A 22188-nucleotide genomic window follows, 5' to 3' on the forward strand; every position below is an offset into this window, starting at 1 on the left:
GCTTTCATAATCAAATGAGATAATGTAAGTAAATTAAAAGGCCCTACATGCAATTAAGATAATTTTCTATTCTCTGTAGTGTGTTCTGAGTTCAGAGAGGCCTTGCTGAGTGTACCCTTTGTGCAGAAAATACCTTCAAGTCAAAGAGAAATATTAAAAGATATGATCCATGCTTTTTCTAAACTGTAGGAAAATGGTCAAGGTACATATTAACTGTAGGTAAGTATACAACACTTTTGTTCAGCATACCTAAGGTGATGACATTAGGTTATATAGTACTCAACTTCGCACTGTTTATATCAAGTTGATTTACTAACATAGAGCAAACACATCTTCAATTAGAAACAGATTTGAAAATTATTTCTACATGTTTATTAACTTTATCAGTTGAGAGAACACTGAATGTATGTTATATACTAGGTATTGTTTTTTATTTCTATGTCTATGCATGTGTGGTAGAAATGTGTGTGATTGTGAAGACTTATGTGCCAGTTCATACATGTGTAGAGGACAGGGGTCAATGTCAGCTGTCAGAGATATTTTTTTTCTTGAGACAGGGTCTCTCACTGAACCTGGAACTAGGCAATTAAGCTATACTGGCTGGCAAGTAAAGCCCCTGCAAAGTCTGGCGGTGGTGGCACACGTCTTTAATCCCAAGAGGCAGAGGCAGGTGGATCTCAGTGAGTTTGAGGCCAGTCTGGTCTACAGAGCGAGTTCCAGGACAGCCAGGACTGTTAAACATGAAATGTTAAACAGAGTTTTCTAGACTCCAAGAAAACTAACTTTCAGGCTTTGACTACAGATTTCAAGATAGTTCCTTTTTTGTTTGTTTTTGTGTTTTTTGAGACAGAATTTCTCTGTGTAGTCTTGGCTGTCCTGGAACTAGCTCTGTAGACCAGGCTGCCTGTGCCTCCTGAGAGCTGGGATTAAAGGTGTGTACCACCACTCTCAACAGCTCCATTTTGAATTGGGCTGGATTATAGAGAAGAAATTTATTTTCGCCATGTTGTTTATACCGGTTCTTCTATGGGATCCAAGTTCCTGCTGGGTCTTCTGGTAATCTCAGGTGATATCTACTATGAAAATCCCCAACCCCCTGACTATACCAGCTTAATTTGTTTCATCATGTGTGTGTGTTGGGGGGTGTTAGCACACGTGCGTTTACAACATGGTCTCCTGTGCTGGTCTCTAACTTGCTATATAGCAGAGATTAACCTTGAACTCCTGTACCTCTTGCCTCTACCTCACAAGTGCTAGGATTATAGGTAGGCATCACCAAGTTTGGCAATGGTAGTTTAATTAGGAAAATAAAAAGTCGAGTGGGATTTTCAGCAGAACCAAAAGATGAAAACCCCAGTTTACTTACAGCTCCTTCACTCTTCCCATCTTATCCATAAACTGGAGGCCTGTTTATGCCGGTGGAGTCCATGACTGAAACTATAGGGGTACTTGAAATTCCTGAAGTCAACTGGCCCTTAAGCTTTGAAAGCTATTGACCTTTGCTACAGAAAGATACTTCTCATATTTCACACAGCCACTTCATTTCATGAAAGACCTAAGGTTAAGAAGCAATAGTTCTCAGTCTTTTTTTCCTTCACATCCTGACAGCCATGAACTAATATTTACATCTCACACTGGGTAAGTTTAAAAAGATTTAAAGACATGGTATTTGGGGAAAATTAATCATCTGTATGTCTTATACCTTAAGAAACAACAGCAATAACAAAGGTGCATATTGTGCATATTCCTGCTGCCATGACCCTCAAAACAGCCCAGGTTGGTCTTGAACTCACTTTGTAGCTGAGTCCTGCACACCTGATCCTCCTATCTTAGCCTTCCAAACGTTGCAGTTACAGACTTATGCAACTGTGATTGGCTTAATGATGTATACTTTCAGTGAAAAAATACAATGAATTTATGATATTATGGATGTTAAATATTTCATCTGCACAAGTTTCTAAATAAAATCTTTTTTACAATTTAATGAAGTGTCAGAGATTCCTTCCGTAAACATAACATGTTTAATATGCAATTTTATGACTGAAATGACAATGTTCATGTCCTGTGAAAAACTGTAATGATGATCTCTTCCAATTATTCCTAGTCGTTATTGTTCGGTTCATGCATGTAGCTAATAAAAATATAAAATAATTGTCACATTTCAAAATTTTCAAGTAAAAGCTGGATGGTGGTGGTGCATGCCTTTAATTCCAGCACTCGGAGGCAGAGGCAGGCAGATCTCTGTGAATTTGAGGCCAGCCTGGTCTACAAGAGCTAGTTCCAGGACAGCTAAGACTGTTATACAGAGAAACCCTGTCTCAAAATATTTTTTTTACAAGTATAAATCGTATTTGTGTCTTGTAGCTCATTCTTACCTTTCTCCAACTAGAAGACAGAATGTGAAACTCTCTTGTGATAATATGACTGCATTAAAGCCATTTAAACTTTATTATCAAGGAGATATTGCAAAATAACTACAAATCTCTAATTTGCAGAGTATGCTGTATTAGTAAAACAGTAATTATCCAACTAACTTACACATAATGAAAAAGGCATCTCAAACACAAACAAGGGGGAAAATAATATAGAATTCATATAAAAGAGAAGAAAGAGAAAGTTGAATCCATTTAAGAGTTTCTGTCATGCTCCCAACCATACATGAAGCTGCAAGTCCTTTTCCTTGGGTACCTGGCATGTGCCTTCTGATAGCTCTAAAGCTCACTAGTCATGACACACAGTAATGTGTGCCATATCTGGCTTCTGACAGTGATGTCCTGGTAGTGTAATGCTCTTTAGTTTTGCTCAGGAATCCCTTTATTATGCTTGCTACCCAGTGGGACTTTAGGCCATCCCATACTCAGACAAGTCATCTTACCCTATGGGATGTTCTCTTAAGAATCACCAGAAGACACTGCTTCTGGCCAGAGGTGACTTACCTAGAAATACCAACCACTCCAGTTTCTTTCCAGGCCTTTCCTAAGGCTGAATAGATCAAAGCTTTTTTTTTTAGAGAGAGAGAGAAAGAGAGAGAGAGAGAGAGAGAGAGAGAGAGAGAGAGAGAGAGAGAGAGAGAGAGAGAGTATTTAGCCATGGACCTCAAACCAAAGAGGCAGAAGCTCTAACTAGCTACTACTGCTGTCTTCAAATTGATGAAAAATGCAGAACTACAGAAAAACTACAAACTGTGTTCAACTATTGCTACTACCAAGATGAAGAAACCTTTATAGAATAGTAAAGCACTTAAGAACCAAGAGACTATAAGAAGCAGTCTGGATAGAAAAGAAACTAGCTGCCAGGACAAATAAATAAGATTTTCAGTCTCAGATTCAGTATCAGAGAAGCTGTTTTTAAAGCTGAGACAATATTAATAATTAGCACTTAATTACTAAAGAAATTGATATCAAGAGTGGAATTTATCTCCTATCCTCTTGTTTGCATATATCCTATAAGGTAACAGTTAAAGACTTTCCTGTTCCCTGATTCTCAGGTACAATTAGAATGCAGTCATTCGTGTGTCACTGGATCAATGTGAATCTGAATTAGATCAAGATGCTCAGATTATTTGTGAAATGGCACAGAACATGAGAATTGACATAGTCTGAAGCAAGACTGTGAGGATACAGGTTGAACATCCCTAATCTGAAGTCAAGATCATTTCCAAATCCAATGATTTTGGTGTTAACATGCTGTCACAAGTGATAAATTAAATACCACAAAGCTATTTCTTAGGTAAAATTATTAAAACTATAAATTTTATAACCTTTAGACTCTGTATGTAATGTATACATGAAGCATAAATGAATTTCAGGTTTAAGCTTGAAACCTATCCCCAAGATTTTTCATTACAAGTAAATATTTTAAAATATGAAAACAGAGAGATGAGAAATATTTCTGGTTTCAATCATTTTGGATAAAGAATAATCAATGTGTATTTTGTTTGTCCTGCCAAGTTAAAGCAAGCAGCTCCTGGTATTCTTTATGAATTTGTATCGTATAAAAGCATATACTAGGTCAATAGCTGTGTACCAGGTACCAGAAGATGGGTTGAGTTGCTTTAAAAAAGATAGTATATGTAGACTAGCACACGCAAATGTAGAGTAACACCCGAGTGAATTTACGTTTATCCACCGTCATTCTCCAAGATCTATTTTTTCCCCGCCAGCTAAAAAGACAAATTAAATTGGCACAAGCGGGCATCCATCTATCCACTTTCTCCAGATCTTTATTGATACCATTTATATCTACAGTCTCTCATTCTCTCACCCTAAGAAATGACTAGGTTTTTTTTTTTCATTTTCTATCTTGGTGTGTATGTTTCAACTTGGCCTTTGACATTATAATGATTCTTCTTCCAAAACTAGAGAGAAAATATGGTGGTTCTACTAATTGCTAGTGTCTTTATTCTAATTACACAGTTGAAAACTGATGAAATCTTCACATAATGGTTCTCTGGCCTTACTCAGACCACTGTGATTCAAATGTATTAAAGCTCCATCTCTTGCTTGCTCACTGCAAGACTCCACCTAAAATAGTAGACTGTGGAAATACTTAGGGGGCCCCCAAAGTAACATTAGGTTTTCTGAAATCCCTAAAACGTGGAAATTCTTTTTCCCCAGCACATCATTGTTTTGAATACGATGCTAGTCTGTATGAAAGAGACTTAGTTTTCAGATTCTCAGTTTATACTACAGGCGGTGTTTTAACAAACTGTCCAATTCCTAAAAGGAATTTGACACTTCCTTCCATTATGAAAGGGAAGGAAGGCTGGAGTGATGGAGTACAGTTAAGAGAACCTGCTCTTACAGAGTACCTGGGTTTGGTTCCCAGCACCCACGTAGTAGTCGCAACCATCTGAAACTCCGTTTCCAGGAGAGCCAACACCCTTTTCTGATCTCCATGGGCACCAGGCTTTCATGTGGCACACATACATGCAGGTAGAACACTCGAACACAAAGTAAGGCTAAAGAAACGAGAGTGGGTAAGAGGTTGGCATATTATTTTGGATAAAGTCATGTTTTTTTTCACACACCCAAATAATACAGGCACTCGTACTTGCTATTGTTGTTTTATGTTGTGTACCTATTTTCTTCTAATTGACATATTCCCTCTTACAGAGAGGAGTTTTAAGAGTTAAGAAGAAAAGAAAACACTGTGTATCTCAGAGGCAAATGAACTTAAAATGTCTCAGAAAACCCTTGAATGTCACAAGTCACAAGGCTCCTCTTTGGAGTTATGTATGCTGAGGAAAAGAAAGTCTCTGATCAGCTGAACTGCCTCTAAGTTATTCGTGGATGCAGCTTTTGTGAGTCATCACCCACGCTGTGGTGGACTTCTGACTATATAGATGCCTTTGAGTCACTTGTGCTCTTGTATGTCATCTCTCACCCATCCTTATGCACACAACGCCAGCAAGCTCATCGTTCCACTAAACATGATGTATAGAATGGTTTCTTTGGTTTATTATCAGTGCTCCATCTGGGGTGAATAGGCATTTGTTTGTGTCACCCTCAAAAATGTCACACAACACAATTGGCACTTGAACAGGGATATGCAGGAACAAAGATGAATTGGAGCAGACTGGTTGTACGGCCTCTGCAATTGGTGATGAGACGTTCAACTCAGGCATATCTGTGTGACGACAGAGTAACTGCAGAATGACTACTTTCTCCATGTGATAAGGGATGGATTGCCTCCTTGTTATAGTGGTGGTTATATGCTCTCTGCAGTGGATGATAGAACTTGCAGCCAGGCCAAGCCATCTGAGAGTAAGGTCTTTGTGGGAAATCCAGGGATGCCATCTTCCTCTACTTGATCTGAGAAGGCATGTCTCTTTGATGAATGAGGTCCATTACGTGAGAATGCAGATGTCCCCAGAAACAACTGATGAACTAGCCTGAAAGTGGCACATACAGGATGGGATCATAAGCAGGCTGTGGCATCAGTTGTGTGGTCATTGTTGTGGCCAATAAAACATGCCTCGGAGGCTCAGCTATCTTCCAGGAAAGAACTTGCTTAACTCAGGAGGAATTGTGATGGGCAAAAGACATGAATGTTGTTAGATGTATTAGCCTCTGGTTTGCAAGAAAAGAACAAAGTGAGGATGAGAGAGAAGTGATGGTTTGCTAATTCTCACAGATGGTGAGATGTGAAGGAGAGAGAGGGAAAGCTAGATCTTTGCTAAACAACTCTTTCTGGGATCCCAAACCTTACAACCCATTGGCACAGTTTTCAGGGAAGAGGAAGAAAATGAGATAGAAGTGATAGAGGATATTCCTGACATTCAACCTTCAATACAGAGGAAGGGACGTCCATAATTTAGCATGCAGACAGAGACCTTAACAATGACCCAGAACAAGAAACTATAATACAAAGGGAATACTCAATACCTAATTTACTTGGATGGGGAAGTTTTCAAATGAGCAATGAAAAAGTGTGTAAGCAGAGAAACTGAGCAAAATAACTACCAATCCCTCTTTAAGACAAAGGCTGCATAACCCAAGGTAATATCAGGTAAACAAGTCCCAGATAGACTTATACTATCTACTATAGACTATACTATAGTATAAGGATAGACTTATACTAGCTACTATAGACACTTGTTGTCAGGTAAGATCCCCATAAATATCAGGGACTGGATGACAAAAGGAAGGACAGTTACTACGGAGGGAGCTCTGCCCGAAAAATAGGCAATGCCCAGTCGCTGGACATGAGAGCGAGGACCTTGGGACTGGTGTAGGACTTTGGTGGCTTTACTAAGTGCCAAAGTGAGATGTGATCTTTATGAGGTAGGGGAAGTTGTCAGAGATTTAAATGATTTTGACCAACATATAGATTGAGTTTGTAGAGTACAAAAGCAATCAAGATGGGATTCAGAGAAGAGTGAAACAGACAAGAAGATCTATCCAGGCCACCTGAAGGCAAATGTGGCAAAGTTTGTGGCAAACTGAAGTTCCTAGGGAAAGCATCAATAGAAAGAAAAATACCATGCTGTTGAGCTTTTGGAAGACTTTAAAGCCTGAGTGATAATTTATGGAAGAAATGATTAAGCTTGTCCTTAGGGTGTAAAGTTATTGCCTCAGAAGATGTGGCATAAAGCATAGTGGAGATAAAGATTGCTATCCTGGTCTTGGATCTTTTTCACATCTAGATGCAGCTGATGATAGCAAGGGCTATGGTGCCAGACTCAAGCCTATCAGAACCACAGAACCAGCTCAAGTTTCAAATTTCAGGCTGCAGCACAGACAAGCTGAGCCAGATTGAGCAGCATAGATTGGTCCTGTCAAGACTGTTGGGGATAAGGAGACACATAGCATTCCTGAACCAGCAGCAGCATCCCAGAATTCAGAGGTCAGAAGAGTCCTAGGAAACCACTATGGATTATGAAGGGCTAAACAAGGTTGCACCTCCCATCCATGCTGTTTGTTCTAGTTTGTTTTCTCTTATGATAAACACCATGACCAATAGCACCTTGGGAAGGAAAGGATTTACTTGACTTACATACCCCTATCACAGTCCATCTTTAAGCGAAGTCAGGTCAGGGACCTGGAAGCAGAAAACTGAAGCAGAAGCCATGGAGGAGTCGTGCTATTTGGTTTGTTCCTCGTGGCTTGCCCAGCTTGTTTTCTTATAGCACCCAGAATCACCAGCCAAGAGATGGCAGCACCCATGGTGAGCTGGACCCTCTGATATAATCACAATCAGGAAAATGTACACAGGCTTGCCCATAGGCCAATCTGGTAAGGCATTTTCTCAATTAAGGTTCCTTCTTTTGCAAAATGACGTTAGCTTGTGTCAAAAAACTAGTTAGTTGTACATAAAACTAGCCAGCACAACTTGAAATCTTTCCTTTGGTCTGTCATCGGTATCCTATCTAGGGTGAACAGGTATTTTGTTCATGTCTTCCCAGGAAAAGTCACACAACACCTTAATAAAGAGATGGCCCCTGAATCATCTTGGTGATGTACATAGATGGGGGAAGGAGATGTACAGGTCATATAAATCTATTTCAGTATGTCTATACTTCTAAGCCTTTGGAGTTCCTCTGCTTTATACCAAGGAGGTTCCAGTATCTCAATTTAATTGGATATAGGCTACTGTGGAGTAACATGGAAATGGTTAGTGACACTTCGAGCTGCTTTTGTTAACACATTAAATATTTTGTCTAATATATCTGGTTATTGGACTCATATCAGTAAATCTGTCAAATCCACCTAATTATATTGTCTTTCTTGCCTTAACTCCTTTTAATATGGTCCCACACATATTCCCCATGTATTTGCAATACATAAGCAAATAGTAAAATTCTTTTCTGTCGCGACTACTTCCTCCTTACTTTGCATTTGCCCTGATGAAACAGCTTAAACCACTTTAGTTACATATTTTTTCTAGCAGAAAGAGGTGGTTGGGGTAGGTCTTGCGGAAAATAGGCTTCTTGCAAAGCAAATGAAATCATTTCAATGTTTTCAGCTTAAGACTGTCTCGTATCAAACATAGGACAAACTGTTTTCAATTGGCAAGAGGATTTCAAGATGGATCAGGGGCTTGGGTCACTCTAATGTCCTAATTCTAATTTCAGGGTCCTTTACAGTCAGTGCCATATATGTTAGCTGTCAATTCAATTAATATTATAATTGTGCAGTCCATATAGTTAAAATTTATGTTAACTTTTACTCATATAATTACTGCTATTTTACCAATATTGTTTCTGTGACTACTAGAAATAAAATATTTTGCGGCTCCCAAGGAAGCTGTCTGATAATATTCTGACTTCTGAAATTGATGTTGTCTTAATATAATCATTTCCTCTTTCCCTTAATTCAAACTTTGCATCATGGAATAAGCATTCATTTAACTTATTTTAATACCTTTATATTTAGAGCACATTTCTATAACTAAATTTTTTACATTTATTTGCTAGTATAGGAGAGGTGGGAGTGGGTGGGCAGGTGCTTGCATGCCAAAAAATGCATTTGGAGGTCGGAGGACAACTGGCAGGGGTTGATTCTCTCCATCTACAAGTGTCTTTACCCACTGAGCCATCTGCCAACCCTGAAGTATATTTTTATGGAAAGATCATTTAAATCTCTTTCTATATCTCTATCTTCATCTCAATTTCTAGCTCCTTTATCTATCAGAATCTTACTATGTTATCCAGTCTATCCTCAAATACCTTCCCGAATGACTGGGATTACAAGTGTACACCGTTATACCTGGCTCATTTTAATGCCTAAGCTTGTAAACGGAGACTGAATTTTGTTTCCCGGCCACCCAGACCCAAATAATCACACAGAAACTATATTAATTACAACACTGTTTAGCTGATGCCTTAGGTGTATTCCTAGCTAGCTCTTACACCTGAAATTAACCCATTTCTATTAATCCACAGGTAAGATTCTGGCATCTGTCTCCTTCAGCAGCTACATTAGCATCTGCCTGGATCTGCCTTCTTGCTCCCTGAATTCAGTTTAGTTTTTCTGCCTACCTCTATTCTGCTCTGTCATAGGCCAAAGCAACTTCTTTATTAGCCAATGGCAATAAAACATATTCACAACATAGAGAGGGGAATTCCACATCATAAGCTAAATTATGTTTTTTATATTATGTTTAAACTATTGGCATTTAGTGTAATTTTCTATGTTTATGAGTATTCTATCCTTGATATTCTTTCCTTGTTTCTCTGCCTTCTTATGGATTGTTTTAGTTCCTTTTATTTCTACTAACAATGACTTAGTAAATATAGCTCTGGGTTTTGCTTCATCTTTTTATTGTAGTAGTTGCTCTGAGATTTACAATATAAACTTTTAATCATCCTATTGTACTTTACATACCACTAAATAGTAAAAATATACATGCATCAGTACATTCCATTCCTATTCTTTGCTCTAGTTTTCAAGTATTGTATATCCCACAGTACATTCCTACTGATTTTTGCTTTAGGTAGTCAATGCCTTTTATAAAGATTAGGAATGTAGCCGGGCGATGGTGGTGCACGCCTTTAATCCCAGCACTCAGGAGGCAGAGGCAGGCAGATCTCTGTGTGTTCGAGACCAGCCTGATCTACAGAGCTAGTTCCAGGACAGGCTCCAAAGCTACAGAGAAACCCTGTCTCGAAAAAGCCAAAAAAAAAAAAAAAAGGAATGTGGTATCTTATTTTGCCCACATTTATACCATTTTCATCACTCATCTTTTTTTCGCATAAATTTAAATTCCTATTTGGTATCACATTCTTTTTCTCAAAAAAATGTTTCTTTAATTTTTCTTAGAAATGTCTCCAGCAGCCAGGCGGTGGTGGCGCACGCTTTTAATCCCAGCACTCAAGAGGCAGAGGCAGGCAGATCTCTTGAGTTCGAGGCCAGCCTGGTCTAGAAGAGCTAGTTCCAGGACAGGAACCAAAAAAGCTACAGAAACCCTGTCTCGAAAATCCTAAATAAATAAATAAATAAATAAACAAACAAATAAATAAATAATAAAAAATGAAATGTCTCCAGCAATAAATCCTTTCAGGTTTTGTGTGTGTGTGTTTTATTTGGGGTTTTAATTTTTCATTTTCATTTTGGAAAGATATTTTTATTAGCTACAAAAGTCTTGCTTTACCAGTTTTAGGGATTCTTTTCATTACTTTAGAGATGCAATGATTGTTTTTTGTTTTGGGTTTTTTTGTTTGTTCGTTTGTTTGTTTTGTGACTTTTAATGAGACATTAGTCAGCTTTACTATAAGGGTTCTTATTTCTCGGCTGATCTTTAAGATTTTCTTTGTATTTGTATTTTGACACCCCCCCCCTCATACACACACACAATCTTTCTCTCTTCATCTGTCTGTCTGTCTATCTATCTACCTACCTATCTATCTCTTTTGAAGAAGGAACTCACTCTGTAGACCAGGCTGGCCTCAAACACAGAGATCCACCTGCCCCTGCCTTCTGAGTGCTGGGATTAAAGGTGTGCACCACATCTGACAGCTTCTTTATTTGTGTGAAGAGATGATTTTCTTTGTACTCATTCTGCTTAGAATTTTTTTTTTTTTTTTGAGACAGGGTTTCTCTGCAGCTCTGCTTACAATTTTTGAAGCTTCTTGAGTGATGCCTTGCAATTCAGAAAAATTCAGAAAATCATCGGCCAGTTTATTCTTCACATTTTTTTCTGCCTCATTCTTATTTTCTGGAATTCTAATTCCATATAAATTACACCATTTAGTATTATTCTGTAGCTCTTGAATGCTCAGTTTTGTTTTGTTTTGTTTTTCCTCACTCCCCGACTTGTATTTTAGAGATGAATAATTTCTACTGGCCTACCTTCGTGGACACTGGTTCTTCAGCTGAATCCAGTTTACTAATAAACCTATCAAAGGAATTTCTCATCTCTGATATTATGATATTTTACAAAAAGAATTTGGCTTTTCTTTATGGTTTTCATATTATTGCTCTAAACACTAAACCATGAATGCTATCTTTCTTTTCCATTATATTTGTCCTAATTAACTTCAACTATCAACTTGACATAGTCTAAAGTCATCAGAAGAAGTCTCAACTAAAGGACTGCCCAAATTATATTAGGCCTGTGGCCACGTCTGTGAGAGATTATCTTGATTAATGATGGATTTGAGAGGTCCCAATCCACTGTGGGCAGCTCATACCTAGGCATGTGGACCTGGCTCTATGAGAAGGCTAGCTGACCATAAGCCAAATGAGAAAGTCAGAGATTGAGGCAGTAAGCAATATTCTACCATGGCATCTACTTGAGTTCCTGTTTTCATTTCCTGATGGCCTGTGACCTGGAAATGTAAGCCAAATAAACCCTTCCCTTCCCTATGTAGCCTTTAGTCAGAGTGTTTTATCACAGAAACGGGAAAGCAAACTTGGTTTTTTACTTAAAATTATTTTATCATTTATATTAACACTAGCATTAGTTTTTTTATAGAACTCAGAGACACATGTTTAATAGTTTAATATAAAGATACTTAAAAGGACAGATGATTAGGCTGATGAAGACATGATTAAGGCAAGGTGTGTTCAGGAATCCGGAAGTTCTTCAAACTCTTCTTTGACTTTGGAACCATATATGAAACCATCATTGATTTTTGTCTTTGGCCATTAGCATCAATCCAACATTTACCTCTTATTCTCTACCTGGCATTGGTGGGCAGCTAAAAGTTCCAACCTATTAATAACAAAGTAGGCCCATTTATTGCAATCATCCCTTATCCTAACAAAGATCCCGGCAAATAACCTCATTAGAAAGTCACCCCATACTCAAAGATGCCCCATCACCCAAGAAAGAATCAAATGTTTCTATCCCTCAGGAAACTACAAGGGTCTTAAGGAGATCTGTGCAGGAAATAAATATATTTTATATATGTACATATTGTGCATATATATGCTATATGTGATTTTGTACATAGCCAATACTGTATAAGTTTTACTTAATGTATTAATTCAACAAATCTATTAAAAATATTTTGAAATCATGATCCCAACTCTTCTGTCAGTTACATTTTAAATTAATGCTATCACTTCAGCTTTTAGAAGTAAGTTCCTATTTGCTAGGAACTGTCTCAACAATTTAATTTTCCCTTCATTCTTCAGCTTTTGCTTTCAATAACTCTACTGATTACTGTGGTTAAATACTCAATAGTTGAATTAATGTTAGAAAGACTAGCTTCAAGATACTGTCTGTAATTCTGACTTACCAATTTGAAACAAATTCTCTGTCTTGCTGCATTACATTGGAATTACTAATACAAACCTGCCCAAAAGATTACATTAAATAATGTATATTAGGCACTCAGAGTACTGCCTCTTGTAGAGGTCGTAAGTGATTTTTACCAATAAGCCAAGTGATTAATTTTCAGTCCTTCTAATGTTTTATTTCTCTTCAGCATATGACACTATTGACATTGAGTTGACTTCATTTCCTTTAGTTTCCTGGACTCTACCTCAGACACTCTCCACCTTCCTTTCTGAGACGGGTCTTTCACTGAAACCAGAATTCATCTATGGCTAGATAGATAGGCTGGCCAGCGTTGGGGATCCACTCCATCTTCCCACTTCTTGGGTCACAGATGTATGCCTCCATGCCTGGCTTTGTGAGAGTATTATGGAACTGAATTCACATCCTTGTGCTTGCGTGGCAGGCATTGTACTGCCTGGGTCATCTCCCTAGAGACACTTGTTTGCCGCCAAGCATTTATCTCGAATCTTCCTGCCCCTCCTAACTACTCTCTTTGGTGAACTTCTAACGTTGTCCAGAATTGCGTCCTCTGTCCAGATTCAAAAAGAATCTAAGTAAAAGGTAGCTTTGTCACCTATTGCTGTAAGGTAATCACAAGGATTTTTGCTTGCTTTCTTTCTTAATCTGGGAAACTCCTTAATTAAGGATGCTCTATCATATTTGATTGACAGTCCTACACACCAAGATGACAGGTGTTCCAATTTACCAACTTACAAATTGATTTAGAGTGAGTATGGAGGGGCTTCAACTATATCCACAGATTTCGTCTCCTAGCCAAAAATCTAAGTAGCTTCTGGGATCTCGGGCAGGGCTTGACATTAGGTTGTAGCAAGCACTCTCTTTTGGACCACAAACTAGCTCCCTAATCATGACATGGAGACTTAGTGAATGTTTGGCCTGAGTTTAGGCTCATTTCTTGCTAGCTCTTATAACTTAACCTGTTTCTCATCTTCTACATTTTGCCTCAGGGCTTTTTATCTTTCTTTCCTTCTGTGTATCTTACTTTCACAGCTTTTTGTGTCTGGGCTGATGGCTGCCTGGCTTCTGGCCCTGGGTGTGTCCCTCTAGCCTAGATTTCTCCTTCTTAAATTTATTCTAATAAATCCTTTATTCTATCTGGCAGCCTCACCTATCCCTCTCCTGACTAACTACTGGTCGTTCAGCTTTTTATTTGACCAATGAGGCAGGCAAGGTGAAACAGTAACACATTTTTACATAATTAAACAAATGCAGCATAAACAAGAGAAACATACCTTTATACAGTTAAAGTAATACGCCACAGCATTGGGTGCCTGAAATGCAAGGTGATGCTGCTGTCCATTTCCAGTGGATCTGATTGTTTAAAAATTTCTCTTAACACATCTCAGTGGCCTTCAGATGACTACTAGAAGCTTACATTAGCCAATCAATCAAGTAACTTAAATGTACATTTCCAGGCATAGAGTTTCATCTCTCAAATCTGTTCTCTCTTTTCCTTATTTCTCTTAATGACATTATCATCCATTCAGCTTTTTGAATAAGAATGTTTAATTACCTCTTGATTGCTTCTCCTATTAAATCTTCAGATTCAATTGTGCTACAAATCCTAATGATTGTTCTTGTTTTAGTTGGGATATTCCCAGGAAAAGACCTGGACCTGAGGATTTGAGTATACTTTCATTTGGAAGATAGTTCCAGGAAACAATGGTAAGCAGCTAGGAAGTAATGTAGCAAAGTAGTAGAGCAAGTCAGACAAATGCTTTATTGGGCAGGCAGTGGAGAGCTTGTGTTTAACACCCCCACAGAAGTGTGGAAACAGAATAGGACATATAAGTAGAAATATCCCACCCATGGGATTATCCATCTTTGTCTGAGGGCTTCTCCCATGCATATATTCTGCGAGCATATCTGGCCAGGGTATATTAATATGTGTGTATTTAGACTTCAAAAAGCCCTGACAAAATTCAGGTTCTTGCAGTCAGAGGCCACCAATACAAATAGAGGAAGACAGACAATTCAAGTACTATCTGAGAAGGACCTGAGGGGATTAGGGTGTAACATAATAATATCTGGCTGTAGGGCATTTTCTTAATTCGTGATTGATGGGGAGGACCAGGCCTATTGTGGGTGATGCTACACCTGGCCTGGTGGTCTTGGGTTGTATAAGAAAGCAGGTTGAGTGAGCCAGGAGGAGCAAGCCAGTAAGCAGTACCCCTTCATGGACATTATTAGCACCTACTTATACCTGCCCTGTTTGAGTTCCTGCCCTAACTTCCTAAGATGATGGAGCATAAGCCAAACAAACCTTTTCCTCTTCAAGTTACATTGGTCATGGTGTTTCATTACGGCAGTATATTCCTAACTAGAACAGGCAGTAACACTGTCTGGTAGGCCTAGACTACAGCAAGGGATGGTGCAATATTTAAGATGCAAAATATACCTTCGTTTTTTCTTCACATCTTTGACATTATAGTCTGTACTCAATGCTGCTGGCAGAATTAACTTTTAAAATAATAGTTTGTTACCATTTTTAATGATTTTTTATGTGTATAAATGTTTTTCCTACAAGCATATATGTGCACCACGTTCATGCCTTGGTGCCCAAAGAGGTTAGAAGAGTCAGATCCTCTAGGACTGAAGTTACAGATGGTTGTGAGTTGCCATATGGATGGTAAGAACTGAGCCCCAGACTTCTGCAAAAGCAACCAGCACTCTTAACTGCTGAGCCATCTCTTCAGCGTGTGGCTACAGGTCTTTTCTGTTGTTGTTTTGTTTTGTTTTTGTTTTTTCAAGGTTTCTCTGTGTAACAGTCTTGGCTGTTCTGGAACTCCTTTTGTAGATCAGGCTGGCCTTGAACTCACTATGATCCACCTGCCTCTGCCTCCCAAAGTGCTGGGATTAAAGGTGTGTGCTAACACCATCGGGATACTACAGGTACTTTTTAAGCCTCATCTTTTTTACTCTTGAATCTGTGCTTCTTCTGCCACTAATACTCTTCCCTCTCCTTTGTACAGTTTTTTAAACTAGTCCTTTAATATTTATCCTAATAATTTGTTTCTTTGCCCCAAGAAAAATAGCTATTTATTCCTCTTTGTTCCTCAGTGTGTTGTGTACACCTCAACTTTGCAGACTGAATGGCACTGTTTCCCCCTCACTAAACTGGAAACTCACTCTTCAAACCCCAGGTTGTTGAGTTGAATTTTTCTGAGTATAGCCAAACAAAATAGATCTTAACAAGAAATAAACTTCTTATCAGTTTCAGGAGATGAACAACTACAAGGAAGCAATATACAGTTAGGACAGCACAGAATTCTGTTTTCTATTATTTATGAGTCATTTTAAAAGGCTTTTTTTGATGTTATCTATTCTCTCCAGTGGCGATACTTTTAGTTTATTCCACTGGAATTTGTGTTATGTTGATAAAAAAAATGAATGCGCCAGGGTGTCATCTACATACTATACTAAATCACAGAGTGCCTAGATTTTAACTTCCCTGAAGGCAGAGACCACATGAATGTAATTTCTTTTTTTTGAGACAAGATCTCACAGTGTAGCCCCTGCTGGCCTTGCCTTGGTCATCCTCCTGCTTCAGCCTCTTGAGTACAGAGAGTGCAGAAGTCACCCTGCCACCACACCCAGCAATAATTCACCCTTTGCACAGCACCTCACCCATATGTAATCATACTATATAACGTGATATTTGGCACAGCAATGATTTTATAATTTGTTGCTGGGATTGTAGTCATTTCCAGTGACGTGGAAAACTGGAAATCATTGTAATTCCTCACTATGAGTAAATGGGCCAAATAAATCATATTCCTCATAGAAATCTGCCCTCACCAACAGTTTATGATGCTTTTGACCAGTTTTCTCATATTAATTAGTTAGACATCAAAGGTATTCTTTGCCTTACCTTAATTACTATTTCAAACATTAATGAACAAGTTGGGCATGATGTAGCATGCCTCTAATCCCAGCGCTTGGGGGGGTCGAGGCAGGAGGATCAGGAGTTAGCAGCCTGCCTGTGCTATATAGTAATACCTTGTTTCATAAAAATAAAGTTAATGAAGGTGGCAATGTTTAAAAAGTCAATTGCATTGTTATTCCCGGCTTAGAAAGAGGGGTGATGACTGCTATGGAGGCATTGTCTCCCTGACCACCAGAGGAACAGTGCCCTGGCTCAGTCAGTAACAGTAATAACAGCTCTGCAACTTGAAAGGCTCAGCAGTTGAGAATTCACGACATTCAGTAGAACTCTGGGGTGTGGTGGGGGCTGGGGATGACGGAGACTTTGGTCTTTCAGAGTATCTGTGTTGCTTGTTAACGTTTCCCTTCTCTCTGCTGGTTATTAATACCGTGTCGGTGTACCCAGTACCCTTTGGTGGCATTTTAGAGTGGTCAGATGAGTGACTCGGCGTCTCAGGATCAGTCCAAACCTGATCAGGTTCTCAGCCTATCTTTGTCTTTAATCATTTACGGGAGGTTTTGAAATTCAACATTCTTCAGAAAACGGAGATGCAATATTTTACTGCTTCACTTACTATTTCTTTTTACTGAAAATATTTCTATGGCTTTGATAGAAATGTGGGTTTGGAAAAATGGGGGGAGGGGACAAAATAACAGTTGGATCACAGTGACCTTATTCTAGTTGATTGGCACTCCTTAATTATAATGTCTTTTGGGTTTTGTTGTTGTTTTGTTGTATTTGAAATGAAGTCTTGCTATATAACCCAGGCTGGCTTAGAACTCAGAGTGATCTTTCTGTCTAAGTCTCCCAAGTGCTAGGGTTATAGGCCTTTGCCGCCATATCTAGCTTACATGTCTTTCTAACTGTTTGAATTTTCAAATGCAGCAGCTTTCTATCATTCTATTGGGGATTAAACTCACTCTTTATGTGACTTTTTTAAAAGAAAGGAAAAGCACTTGGTATATGAAAACATACAGTAATAGCTGGGTCCCTGGTAATTAGCATTTACTAATATTGTTCCCATTTCAGGACCATGGCAATCGAGAGGAAGACAAGGAAGGGCAGCAGGACTCAAAGGATGAAAAGGAGCCTGAGAAGGTAGAGCTGCCCTAAATAATCAGATAGCAAGGTGACAGAGTAAGCTGACTGTATTCGTTTCCTTATGAAGAAGTAAAGTATGCATGTTCAAAGGGAAGCAGCACATGCGAAATGGCAAATGCATGTTGATTATTAAGCTGGTGTTTTTTTCTCTTACAAGAAACTCCCGCAGTGTTTACAGGTGAATTACCTGGAAAGAGCTGTTTGTTATAACTTATACACGCAGCTGCTGCTCTCTCGAATCTGCACAGCTACTCTTAGTGTAGGAGCCACCAGCTTTTATGGTGACTTCACTATTGTGCAAAAAATGTAATCTCCATATTAATCACTTAGCTAGTTTTGCTTTTAAAAATGCAAGGTTGCATGACAAAGAACATTTTTTTAAAAGGAGACAACTGAAATTAGTTACATGAATTCACATTAAGTTAACGAACATGGTTTTTTTTAATCCTATTATTATATACACCAGCAAAAGTATTACAAACAAACTACAATGCTACCATTATTCATAAAGTTCAACTTTAGTTTGGTTTAAATCAGATAAAGTGTTCTTTTTTTTCTACCACAAACATGGAAGATGATTCTAGCACTTTTTGGAAAGTGACATTTTTAAAGGTCAAATATAACTATGAGATGGTCTCAGATTGCATTCACATAAATTATTGTATAACTCGAGCGTCAGTGTACAGCTGGGATAGTATCTCAAGCATGTCATTCCATTGTCAATAAGGAGATAGAGTAGTCAACACATCTGAAAATGTGAATGCGGGAAACAGACGTGTGGTTTACCTCCAACACGCAATGCTAAATCCTAGAAAAGTAAGTAGGAATGGCTAGTAACTCTACAAAGTAATTAACTCTCTTTTAATCGAAACCTGAAGCAGCTTTAAGGAAAAGCCATTCATTTTGAAATGGGTGTTTTTTTCTCCTTTCAAAGATGTCACCAAACACACAAAGTGTTCCTGCTTCAGAGACCAGCAGCCAGGCGATGGAAGAGACACAGGATGACATGAAGCCCGAAGGTACAGACGCAGCCTTTCTCCTGACACCCCAGAGTCTAAAGGAGCAAGGATGCATTTGGTATTTTAAAAAAATATGTGATCCTGACAGGATCTTCTAGATGTAATTTAGGCGATATGTAAAGATGGGTTTCCTCACCCTCTCCAAACACCTCTGAGGCAGCCTCATGACTATTCCTTCTGTGCCAATTAATTAAAGAGAATTTTTAACTAAGAGATCTAAAGAGATTTCTAGCAGGCAATCCATTTAGCATTAAAAAAATGAGAAATTCTGTGATCTGGTTTGCCTATTTGCTTTAATGCTATATTTATGCTTGATCATACGTTTATTCTGTGTGACCCTTAGTCACCCCAGCCCCGTTCTTTACCACGACGTCACGTGATTATGCAGACTGAAGCATCACAGGATCAAACAGTAACAAAGTATACAAGGCATTTATCTCTGTCACTTCAGTCATTTCAAATTCCATATACTTGGTGAAATTCTGTACCAACTGAAATATTTTACAATTTAAAATTTAGAAATTTCGTTATAAATTCCCTCAGTTCCATTTCAAAGTATTGGGTATTTCTGTGTATTTGACTGGTCTAGGTTGAAATGAAATAATAATTATAAAAGCAATTTTAACTATAAAACTGTGTAGATGCCAGTTACAACTTCCAAATGCTTTTCTGAATAATTTTCCTTTATATGAATTAAGCCAAATTATTTATTATTTGTTATTATAATGCATTGATGCATGCACTTTAAGAATTAAATCTTTCCAATCTTTAGTTTGTCTTTCTTTTTATTTTATATTTATTTTTATTTATGTCTATGCCTCTGTGTATAAAAGCAGGTATCAAGAAGTTGTTGGATCCCCTGCAGCTAGAGAAATAGGTGGTTGTGAGCCTCCAATAGGGGTGATGGGAACTGAACTCTGGTCTTCTGCAGGAGCATCAAACTTTAGTAACCACTGAGCATTCTCTCCAGTTTCAGACTTTTTCTTTCATGTCTTATAATGTGATTTTTATTTAATAACACATGTGTCTTGGAAGCAACATTGTCCAGCCATGGAGGGCAATGTCATTCAAAACAAACTTTTTAAAAGTTATATGTAGATGCATTTTTCTTTTGGGCCAACAGCTCACAAAAAAATGATATTGAGGCTTATTATTAATTATGAAAACTTGGTCTTAGCTTAGGCTTGTCCACTAGCTTATAACTTAACCCATTTAATCTACATGCTGTCACATGGCTTATAGCTCTTCCTATATGTCCTACTTCCTCTGCATCCAGCTGGCAACTCTGCTTTTCTTCTTCCTGGAGTCCTCTTTGTCTCCAGAAGTCCTGCCTAATCTCTTCCTGCCTAGCTATTAGCCATTCAGCTCTTTATTAAACCAACCACAGTAACACATCTTCACACAGTATAAAGGGATATTCTACATTTCCCCCTTTTTTGTCTAAATAAAAAGGAAATGTTTTAACACTAACATAATAAAACTAAACAATAAGAACAATTATCAGGTAAGAATTACATTCACAATGTCTAGTCTATTTGTATTTGGCATATTTGGAGAAAATACTCTATTATCTATATTATTTTGATGAATTTAAAGTTTTATACCTAAACCATTTTCTATCATAATTTGTATTACCATCTAAAGCTATCTTATATATATATTTTACTTCTTTTGTGAGTTTTTTTTAAATTTGGTAGCAAGGAAAACTATAAAACTTTAATTATCTCATCTTCAACTCCATCAGAGACCCAAGAAGGATATAATATTACCTGAGTATATAGTAAATGCAGAGTGAACAGTTTCCAAAACTATAGAAATGACAGAAGCAGTTGGCTGCTTAGACAGTCACAGGTTTTCTTTGCAATGTTGGGTCATCCATCTTCAGCCTATAGGTCTAGAATATCTGACAGACTTTCTGTGATATTAAGAATTTTGAAGGACTGTCCTACCCTGTCTTGGCAGTATGATAGTAGCTTTCTTGTGTCTTGTTTGCCCAATTTGGACAGCATATGGTCAGCAGTCAAGGGCAACTTTTTGCCCAAATGGCTAGCTTTTGCAACAAAGAAAGCAAGCTCCATATGGAGGGTCTTTGATGCCCACCCTCTTTTTTTGAAGTAGAATGGTGCTGCCAGGAACAGACATGTCTCATTGTCATGAAAAGCCATATGTTATTAAAGCATTTTAAATGCCCTGTTTTGTAAGTTTTTAAAATGTTTGAAGACCACCTATATATCTAAAATATATCTCTGTATGACCTTGAAAACATACCTAAAATGACTGTAAGTCTGATTGTTAACAGATGACTATTAACCTATATTTCTTTATTATCCTAAATAGCTTTCAAGTACTAAAACTTTATATTACATTTTAAAATGAGCTGCTAGCCAGGCTGTGGTGACACACACCTTTAATCCCAGCACTTAAGAGACAGAAGCAGGCAGATCTCTGTGAGTTCAAGGCCAGCCTTGTCTACAAGAGCTAGTTCCAGGACAGGCTCCAAAACAACACAGAGAAACCCTGTCTCAAAAAAAAAAAAAAGAGCTGTATAGGTATAATACCATAAACAAGAATAGTAACATATATGCAGTATAACAAAAATAACCTTAGATTTGTATCAATATACAAAACTCCACATATATCAATGTAAAATATTTGAGGCTAGTGGTTGTTCAAAAGCAGACTCAATCATCTACCCTTTTATTCCATCATTTCTATAACTATATCCCCATTTTTCCCTCAGGAAGAGATCCCTGAATCTAATCTCCTTTGTTCAGCATTTTTCCTGACAATTACCAATAACAACTTTATAACCAACTCTCCTAAATGATGACAAGCATCCTTAACCCACCAAATGACCAAAAACCACCCATCCTGCTGCTTTGGAATGTGGGCACCATGTTTTCTCTAAACTGCTTCTTGTTGTCTGGGGGCAACAGCATCTTTAGGAGACCCTAAGAAATTTGGGATAATAGTCAAGTCCTGGGAAAACTAGTCATAACATTTGTTGTCCAGTCTCTGTGCAATGGGAGCATAGCTGTAGTCCTGGCTACAATAATTTGTGAGGCTGAACCATCTGAGCCAGCAGCCTTGAAGCTGTTCTGGATGTAGAACTCTGAGGAAACTGCAACAGAGGCACTCAGAGAGGCTGGATCCCTGGGCCGCCTGTTTTCTTTGGTATCTGTTCCTTTTGCTCTGAAAACACATGAATAAGTAACATGCACATCTGCATTAACACAAGTACTGACTGTACACAAGCCTTATGTTAAAATATAACATATACAGCCTTTCATTTTCTTTGGAAACAAAAGCATAACCTCTTTTTCAAAGCAACACTTTTTTTTTTTTTTTTTTTTGGTTTTTCGAGACAGGGTTTCTCTGTAGCTTTGGTGCCTGTCC

General features: G+C 38.1%; 1 protein-coding gene across 1 annotated transcript in view; it reads left to right on the plus strand.

Annotated features, from left to right (window-relative positions):
• Positions 1–17706: 17706 nt before the first annotated feature.
• Efcab5 (EF-hand calcium binding domain 5) overlaps positions 17707–22188 on the plus strand; it is a 106645-nt gene continuing 102163 nt past the window's right edge. The window contains exons 1-2 of the mRNA XM_050128606.1: positions 17707–17770; positions 18708–18792. Of these exons, the coding sequence (XP_049984563.1) occupies positions 18708–18792 (85 nt within the window). The 5' untranslated portion in view covers positions 17707–17770. The remainder of the gene's footprint in view (positions 17771–18707; positions 18793–22188) is intronic.

Source organism: Alexandromys fortis, unplaced genomic scaffold (assembly GCF_014885135.2).
Source record: "Alexandromys fortis isolate MF-2015 unplaced genomic scaffold, M_Fortis_MF-2015_v1.1 scaffold_80, whole genome shotgun sequence".
Lineage (NCBI taxonomy): Eukaryota > Metazoa > Chordata > Mammalia > Rodentia > Cricetidae > Alexandromys > Alexandromys fortis.